This window comes from Palaemon carinicauda, chromosome 10 (assembly GCF_036898095.1).
Source record: "Palaemon carinicauda isolate YSFRI2023 chromosome 10, ASM3689809v2, whole genome shotgun sequence".
Taxonomy (NCBI): Eukaryota; Metazoa; Arthropoda; class Malacostraca; order Decapoda; family Palaemonidae; genus Palaemon; species Palaemon carinicauda.
In genome coordinates, this window is record NC_090734.1 from 63,990,146 (window position 1) to 64,000,145 (window position 10,000).

General features: G+C 40.8%; 1 protein-coding gene across 1 annotated transcript in view; it reads left to right on the plus strand.

The window, feature by feature from the left end:
- Positions 1-6,570: 6,570 nt before the first annotated feature.
- LOC137648024 (RNA polymerase-associated protein LEO1-like) overlaps positions 6,571-10,000 on the plus strand; it is an 83,391-nt gene continuing 79,961 nt past the window's right edge. Inside the window, exon 1 of the mRNA XM_068380969.1 lies at positions 6,571-6,613. Within this exon, the coding sequence (XP_068237070.1) occupies positions 6,571-6,613 (43 nt within the window). The remainder of the gene's footprint in view (positions 6,614-10,000) is intronic.

The window sequence follows — 10,000 nt, forward strand, 5'->3', positions numbered from 1 at the left end:
GAAGGATGAAACTCAAGAATCAGTTTATTTTGTACACGTTGAGGGTATGTTTGAAACAATAAAACGTGCTCACATTGCTACGGGACATGGCGGAAGAGACAAAATGGTCAAAGAGCTGTCAAAATATGTGACTTAACTAGAGATACTATAGAGCTGTTCAAATCTTTGTGTGTTCAGTGTCAAAAGAAACGGAAGAGATGTGTGACAAAGGGAGTAACTGTCAAACCGATTTTATCTAAGGATTACGGTTCACGATCTCAGGTGGACCTTGTTGACATGCAGTCTTGCGCCAAAGGAAAGTATAAGTGGATAATGGTGTACCAAGATCATCTAACAAAGTATTGCATATTGCGCCCCTTAACTTCAAAAAAAGCCGCTGAGGTTGCATTCCAGCCAATGGACATATTTTTAATATTCAGAGCCCCTCAAATTTTTCAGAGCGATAATGGTAGTGAATTTACAGCATTGGTAATTTCGGAACTCAAACTTCTTTGGCCAGACCTGTTGATTGTTCATGGTAAACCAAGGCATCCACAGAGCCAGGGATCTGTTGAACGCCTTAACTGTGATATAAAAGACATGCTTATTTAATGGTTAGGGGATAATGATACAACTGACTGGCCCATGGGACTCAGGTTAGTGCAGTTCCAAAAGAACTCCAGTTACCATTCTGGAATCAAACGATCTCCATACAAAGCACTCTTTGGTGTTGACGCCAGAGTAGGTCCACGTTCAACCGCACTTCCAGAAGAAGTTTTGAAGACAATGATGACTGAAGAGGATTTACTTGAAGCTTACTCTACTCGTCAAGACAAATCACCCGAGTTCACGAGTTCACGAATCCTCCAAATGACTCGCCAGAGGACTTCGCTCAGCCAGGTAGAGATGTAAGAAATAAATAAATATATAAATAAATAAATAAATAAATAATTAAGGAAAGAAAAGTAACTGCATTAATTCTTTGTTTTCTTTTATTCAGATGGTTCATCAGAGCTCTGCTCCTCCAAATGACTCGCCAGAGGAATTCGCTCAGCCAGGTAGAAGTGGAAAAAAAAATACTATTATAAAATGTAACTGAAAATTAATTTGGCTAAATTTCAAACTACATGACAAGTCTATCACCATTAATTATTTCTTTTTATTTTGTTATCAAGGGAAGAAAAGTAACTGCTTTCATTCTTGTTTTTTTTTTTATTCAGATGGTTCATCAGAGAGCTCTGCTCTATAAAAAAATCTTTTGTTATAAAAGGTAAATATTAAACTAATTTGGTTAAATTCCAAACAACATGGAAAGTCTATCTCCATTAATTAAATGTTCTTTTGTTGTTAGGGAAAGAAAAGTAACTGCATTTATTCTTTGTTTTCCTTTATTCAAACGGCTCAGCAGAGGGCTCTGCCTATACAATCAGTCCAACCTGTGGCCAGAATCCTCAAGTAAGACTTCATCAGTTCCAGGAAGATATAGCACTTCATCAGTACAAAGCATCAGCTGGTCAGTTAGCTCAAGCTGAGCGCATGGTCAAACGTAGTCGTTTAGAACACGTCACAGGTGATCCAGGAGATAACGTGACAATTCCCATACCGTTAGTTGATCGAGGGAAAGGTGATTCACGAAATGTTATCGGTGTTATCCTAGATCGTAACGAAAATTACATGTATCGAATAGGCGTGAGAGATGGGATACTCAAGGGGCGCTATAGTAGGAGCCAATTTGATATCTGCAGCCATCAACTGTATAGTATTGATGAAGTAAGTGCAGACAAGGAAATAGGACTTTGTCAGGCAGTACAGCAATCATCTAGGTTTGGTGGCCAAGGTTATGCTAAGTGCAACTGTACTGCAGGCACGAAATAGTGTAAAAAAAAATCCCTGTAAATGTTACAAAGAAGGTCACAAGTGCAGTAGTCGGTGCAACTCTAGTTTAAATTGTAAGAATAAAAATTGATATAACAATATAAATGTTGTATTTTAGAATTAAGTTTTAATTTTGTAGTTATCTCGTTCCTCAGGTTTTAAAAAATAAAGTTTTTACTCAAGAATCAGGTTTGTTTTTCTGTCTGTTCATTACGGTGCCAATCTAGTTTAAATTGTAAAAATAAAAAATATTATAATAATATAAATGTCACATTTTAGAACACACACACACACACACACACGTTCCTTGGCCGGCCGGGGTTAGAGAGTTATGATCCATAGCAGGATCATTTCAGTCATTATGCCAAGAAAATCTATAAAAATTTTAGTCACTTTGTAAATTGTCTGGGATTTTCAGCTGATTTATAAAGTGACTGGGTGAACTAGTCAGTTCAGAAATTACCTGAAATAATCAGTCACTTCACAAATTGTCTGGATATAGATATTGACCCCAACATATGTTTATATACAGCATATATATATATATATATATATATAAGTATATATATATATATATATATATGTATATATATAATATATATATATATATATATATATAATATATATATATATATATATATATATATAATATATATATATATATATATATATATAGATAGATAGATAGATAGATATATATATATATAAATTATATATATATACATATATATATATATATATATATTTTTTTTTTTTGTGAGGGGGGCTCAAGCCATGTCGTTGCGATGAAAGTTCCTTAAAGTAGCTTCCTAAGTGATATATGTACTACAGTGATATTCCCAGAGAATTTTATCTTTAGTTATCCAGAATTCTAACTCCTGGCGCGAATATTCTTAAAATTTCTCCAAAGGATATAGCATAATATCAGCGGACGCATTATTGACACGCCTCCATAGCAATCTGCACCCCAAACAGCGTTTTGGCCTCGAGGAGGATATGGCAAAAGGGAGCCGTCCAAAGGCTCTCCCCGCTCTCGTAATACTATTGGAAATACAACAGCCCCATTCCCACAACAGCGGACATTCCTTTTTTTCGTAGCGATCTCGCTCAGTAATATTTCCTGGTGATCTAACTTTTCGATCGTTTTACAGGATTATTATTATGCTTTCTCCATCATCTTCCGCTTCTTGAAAGTTGAGTATCGGGTCTTTACTATGAGTATATTTTAGCTCCTGTTTCACAATGAAATTAGAGTATTTTATTGTGTTTAAGAGCTAGGCCAGTTACTGGAGGCGCCATGGCTCCGTCGTTCGTTAGGCATGTGTTATTTAGATGGCAGAACGACTTCCAGTTTTTAATAGCTTTATTCAATTATTTTAATTAATTAGCTATTTAGGCTATTACTCTTGTAAAGTTTTGATTATATGCATAATTTTTGTTTCCATTTTCTCTGTCGATCGTAAAGTTAGAGTTTCGGTGATTTAGGTAACCGAGATCTCATATAGTCTAGGTAACCTTATCTAGACATTTTACTATACGTTCGACTTTCCCCGGTTACCCTCGTGTTTTGTTTTCATTCAGTGGAGACTGATACTTCCTATAATGTTATGAAACATTACACGTCTCTTTGGAGACTTAAGGGTAATCTCTTTCCCTCAGGCTACAACTCTAATAGCTGTGCCTTGAATCTTATTCAGACAGGGCTAATTTAGGGTTGTCCTGCCTCTTCCCTTAACCGTTGGTTGTGGTATACCATCGGGTTTTGGGATTTAGTCAGAATATTTAGTCTTATGTCGGCGACCTGCCGGCAGGGCGAATGGATTGTAGGATACCATCATTCCCCTGCTGGCCAGGTGGCCGGCAATGGAGGTTAGCCCTCATTAGCCACACTTGAAGTTATGGTAGGATACCATCTTCTCCTTGCAACTAAAAGACTAGTCCTATGCCACAGTACTCTGGGCTGAAGAGTAATTTTCTTTAGCCTAGGATACGTGGCACTGGAACTCTGTTTCTTCTTTGTTGAGAGGAGGCGGCAGTGCCGCCATCCCCTTAACTGTGTCGGCGATCTCTGGGTTGGAGAACTGAGTCTCTCCTGTTTCCTGTGATTCTGCCGATACTGAAAAAGTTTCTTTTGCAGGTGTTAGGATTGACAATTTTTGCCAGTTCCTTACACACTCGTTATAGGACCCTGTTCCCTACCCCACTGTCCTCTTTTGATAGCTTAGCCATTGTCTTTCTTTAGGCTGGCATCTTGCAACCTTCCTTTGCTGGTAGGTTGCTGTAGCCAGCCAGACTCCCTCTCGAGCCATGTCTTTGGCTGACGGCAGAGCATACCGCATCATATGTCGGCAATTGCCGGCCTAGCCGGTAACTGCCGGCCCAGCCGGCAGCCAAGATGGCTGCCGGCGACAATGATGGTCGTGGGAGGGAAGTCCCTTCTGTTCCCAAGGTTCTTCAGTCCTCCCTTGGACTGCTGCTATAGGTCCTGTTGCCGGGTTACTGCCGGCCAGGCCGGCACAGATAGTACTGACTCAGTTGGCAGCACGCTGACTGTAATGGTACTGCTGGACATGCTGGCCGGCAGTGTATCGGCGGTACCTTGTCGGCAATAGTACTGTAGCTGCATGGAAGCCTGAATGGTACGTTCTCCCATTCCATTATAACCTTCTCTCTGGGAAAAGGCAGTCAAATTAGACTTTTACATCCTTAATTACTGTATACATTCATAGTAAGGAGTAGCCTTTTTTCCATGCTATCTCTCTCTCTCTAGCTAGCATGCCGGGTATACCGGAAACACCTAGCTATGCTGGCTACATGCCGGCTGAACTACTGTATATTTTATACAGGTAGCCAGTATATCTGCATTATAGAATATACTGCAGATAGAAAACTACTATATAATGTATACTAGTAGTTATTTCAAATATATTTTGGATATCCAACACAGGCATTTGCTGAGCCCAATTCTATATTGAATGAATATGATTTCTTCAATATCCTAATTAGAAATCAGTATTAGGATTACCCTACAATATTAAACACTTCAAGGCAGGAGTAGTACACTCCTAACCCTTAAAGGGTGCAGCCTTTTTCCTTGAGTCTCCCTGATCAGGAAACTCTATATTTTAATATAGTAGGAGGACTACAGCAAATAGGCTGAGTGGGATATACAAATATATGTCTTTATTTTCCTAATCCAGCTGGCTTTATGCTAGATGGACCATACTGTCATATGCTACTATGAAGGCAGCATAATAACTAGACTACAATACATGATGTACAGTAGCCAGTAAATTGCAATATAGACTTACTGCAATTAGAAAACTACAGTACCATGATACAGTAGTATTTTCTGACATACCTTGGGTACCCTTGTAGGAGCATTCTGCTGGTACCGTTCATATATTGAATGAATAAGTTTTCTTCAATATTCTGATCGAGAATCAGTCATCCTGACCCCACAGTATTAACATTATTTTGGGACAGTGATATGATACTTCTCTACCCCCAGGGGTAAGAGTCCATTTACTTGGAGTTACTCTATAGAGGAATCTCCATGTAGTTAATACTGAGGGGAGACAACAGCATTTGCTCACAGGGGTACACAAGTATGTATCACCTACTATCCCTTTATAGCTTACTATCCTGAGGTACTCTATTGTAAAGGACATTTGCATGTTGATTTTCAAGGAGATAATCCATTGTATACTCATTTGGTTTTCCTTTCTTTACAGGAGGAACACCAGATACCTTGTGCTGCAGATCCTCTGCAAGGCCAAGAGTAAGTATTTTTACTGTCATAATACTTGCAGGTTTCATGCCAACTGCAATATTATTTCCGGATCCCTATATTATTAGAACCCACAGGTTTGCAATATATTTCGGACATTAATGTACGAAGGTTTTGAAAATCCCAAGTCTACGGAGATTAGGGATACAGCTCAATCTAAATTACGCAACTGGGTGAGAGGCTTTCAAAAGATCTCTCCGGAACCTTTCCTGCCTAATGATAGGATGTGTAAGCTACAATTTCCGGAAGCAAGTGAGGAATCAGTAGTGCCTCAGGAGCCAACTACATCCCCTGACGGCCAGAAAACCTTTAGGATTAAGGGCAAGAAGTGCCCCTGGGTAGAAGAGGAAAATGTTGTGTTAGAATTTCCTCCGCCTATGCCGGCTATAGAGCCATCGATGTCGACATCTTCGTCTTCTACCCCTCTATTGGATAATATGGTACAATTATGTATCCAGCTGAAGAATCAAATAGAGAGCTTTTGTAAACAAAACGAAAAGCAGGAAGTAAAATGCAAGATAGAGCCTCGTAAAGCTTCTCTTGTCGCTTCCCAGGGGTCAGTCAAACGACCCTTGAATCAAGACCTACCAACATGCTCCATAACCAATCCCTGGAGGTTTGCGGAGCAGATGCCCATTTCAAATAGCAATCTCTACATCTCAGAGAAAATAGATGCTGTTCCTTTGGACAAAATTCAATTTTGGCCAAGCTTTGATGCTTTCCCTAATTGTTGGGTTCGACTGAAGTACGAACCAAAGTCAAGAAAAGGAGCGGAACCAAAGGAGGTCTTGATTCTCGACCATGATAAGGCACAGACTATCCTTTCAGGTATTCTGAGAAAGGCGGGTTATTCAGAGTCGAAGGTATTCTCACTGAATAACAGACACCCTTCCTTTCTTGCTCCTACTTCACTCTCATTCCCCTTCATGGGGGAGGCATTTACTCCTGTTGCCAAAGCAGTAGAGGCGGGTAAGCCATGTCCCACACTCGATGAGTGCAAGCCTTTGTCACCAGCTTTTCTAGGACAGGAAAAGGATTGGAAGTCCATTTGACATTTTCAGTAGGAAAATTAGACAAGGACATCGCAAGTCGACAATTCAAGGTATGTCTCCCTAAATTGTCTGATTTGCTCTTGTGTAATGAACATGAGTCAAAGGAGAGACTTGCGACATCCCTTTCTCAACAAAACTACATAGAGTTGTGTTCAACCTACGAAAGTACCCCAGGCATGCTCATGGTCATAGCCAAAAGGCATATGGCTATCTTGGTGAAGGACCTTTACGCCTTTATGAAGGCCAGGAGAGCATATAGAGAGTTTGTGTTCGCTGACGCAACAGTGAAACACGAAACAAGGAAGCTAATATCTTCCAACATCTGGGGTAAAGACCTCTTCCCACACGAGGTCATTAAGGAAGTAATTAAGAACGCCACCATGGAGAACATAAGTTTTCTCCAAAAACGGTGCGACAGGCAGATGGTCAAAAGTCTAAGCCTACTGACTACTCGAAGCATAAAGACGCTTCGGCTAGGAGGAACTTTCCCTCAGGATCGCAGGACCTTCGATCCTTCGGTCCAAAGCCTATTCAAGATGAGCCATTGATGGGAAATAGAAATGTCCCTACCATCATTTCCTTACCTTCTCCTACAGTTCAAAACCCTCCTGGAGAAGTATACCTGAGAGCTATAGAGCATACAGATGGTAAGAAAACTATAGCTCATCGAGGCTGTTTTGTGTTCACGAGAAGGACTCAAGATATCAATGAGTCATTGTGAACTTGTCGCCACTCAACAAGTTCATAAAAAACAGCAAGTTCTGAATGTTAATCCTTCTGAACATATGGACCTTGTTCCAATTAGGGGTGTTCGTAGTCTTGTCAGACCTGAAAGGTGTCCTTCGGAACCTTCCAGTCAACTACCCCCCCCCCCCTCCCTTCCTCCTATCTAGAATTTATGTTACAGAGAGTAACATTCATCCTAGGAAAGATACGTGCCGGACTCACAGTCCTAAGTATCTTCAAAGGATTGACGAACTTAGTCACGTCAAAGTCAAGCCTAGAAATATTTCAGGTATTAATATACCTGATCAAGAGGCTGGAGTGGGCTGCACCCAAAGTGTCCGGCCAATTCAAAGAGATGACCCGGTTCCTGGGACATCACGGATGCAAGATATGCTTCTAGAAGTCTTGACTTTCTACAGCTTAGGGGTTTCGATGTTTTAAAAATCCATCGAAGCCCTCAGTCACATCAACTTTCCTCTCCTTTGGAAATATAAAAGGAGCTCGTGAGGTCTGTCAAGAGACTCAGGTATTCAGTCAGAATACCAAAACGCCAACAGGAAAAAGCGCTAAACTTTCCCCAGTTCGCTATAGTGACAGACCTGGTGCTAAGGGCACACCGAATAGATGCGTTAAGAGCTTGGAGAAAACACGCATCAAACGCTTGAAAAGATAAAAAAAGACTGAGATCGGTCCCTCTTTAATCGCTTCTCTAACAGAAATTAGAGCATGAAAGTCCCAAGACTTTGCTGGTTCTTTCATGGGTGGGGAAGCCCCCTCCAAACAGATCAGGCTCCCTATGACTGATCTGGGACACCAAAGCGATAATAAGACGTCACATTCGAACGTCTCATTCAGTCTTGGTGAAGTTACCCATCCCTCTCTTAAAGGGACACCACCTACCAGCAGTTCATTTACAACTGATCCACGATGTGACGGTGGATACTCTATTTCAATACAAACTGGTAGAGTTGGAATGGTCCATGGGCACAGATATATTTACTCCCAGATAGGAACAAGTCCCGGAACTGATATTCGACCTCTTCATCATGAGCGTCTTCAAGAAACTACCTTGCTATATAGCCCCATACGAGGATCCTCTAGTGGGGCTGATAGACTAGATGAGGCTGGTCCTAGCTCTGGCCCTAGGTATATTTCCGAAGATTCCGAAATTAACTGCCTTCGTTTTATCACAGAGAACCCAAACCCTTCATTTCATGATTTTCTCGCTCTAGCGGTTAGAAAAAGGTTTGGGATCTCATAAGGCAATATAGAATTCTTAGAAGAATACAAGGCCAAGTCAACTAGAAGACAATATGAGTCTTCCTGGAAAAAGTAGGTTGCATTTGTCAAAGCAAAAGGACCGAAAGAAATTTCAATAAACTTCTGTCTGTCCTTCTTTGTCCACCTTCATAGCCCAGGGCTGGCGGCCGATACGGTAAATACGTGCAAGTCAGCCTTGACTAGGCCTCTCCTATATGCCTTTCAAGTTGATCTGGCGAATGAATTCTTTAATAAGATTCCAAAGGCATGTGCTAGGCTTAAGCCCGCGGTACCACCAAAGCCCATCTCTTGGTCTTTGGACAAGGTCTTACATTATGCCTCATCTGTGAACAATGAAGATTGTTCTCTTAAGGATCTAACCCAAAAGGTTATTTTTCTGTTCGCTATCGCCTCCGGGGCTAGAGTTAGTGAAATAGTGGCCCTGTCCAGAGATGAGAGTCACATTCAGTTCACGGAAGTGGGAGAACTGAATCTATTTCCTGATCCATCCTTTCTCGCTAAAAACGAGCTACCCGCTAAGAGGTGGGGTCCCTGGAGAATCTGCCCTCTGAAGGAAGAAGTCTCTCTATGTCCTGTAGAGTGTCTAAAATTCTATTTTGAAGAACTTCAGACTTCAGGGGAGGACAGCTCTTTAAAGGAGAAACTTCTGGATCAAATTTATCCATAAACCAACTAAGGGCGAAGCTCACCTACTTTATTCGTAGAGCGGATCCGGACAGTACTCCCGCAGGTCATGATCCGAGAAAGATTGCTTCATCACTGAACTTCTTTCAGTATATGGACTTTGAGCGCCTTCGTTCATACACTGGATGGAAACACCATGCAAAACAATTGCATGAACTGTAACACTTCGTAGTGGTGGCAGGTAGTGTATTAAAACCTGCCTCCTAATTACTGTAGTAAACAGTTTTTGGTTTGAGACCTCACATGTCCTTGCACATGTAACGGAAGAGTATCATCCGGAATGTTCTACATACACTATGCTAGACAAATCCATTTTCTGAGGCAATATGTGGTGATGCCAGGTAGAATATTTAACCAGCCGTCTAATTCTACGATAATCAGCTAATTGACTGGGACTGTCAATTAAAGAGAGAAGAGGTCACCCTTCTTAGGTGTGACTTCTTTTAATTAAGTGTTACCATGATAACACTGGCTCTGTTCATAATCCCAGGTGTGAAATTATACAGATAGCACTAGTGCCGGTGTACGAAGTACACAGTGCAGATAGAAGTAACCAGTACAGGAATTATGAAGTGAATTTGTACTATAATTTTCTTCAGTCTGAGAGTGGCAC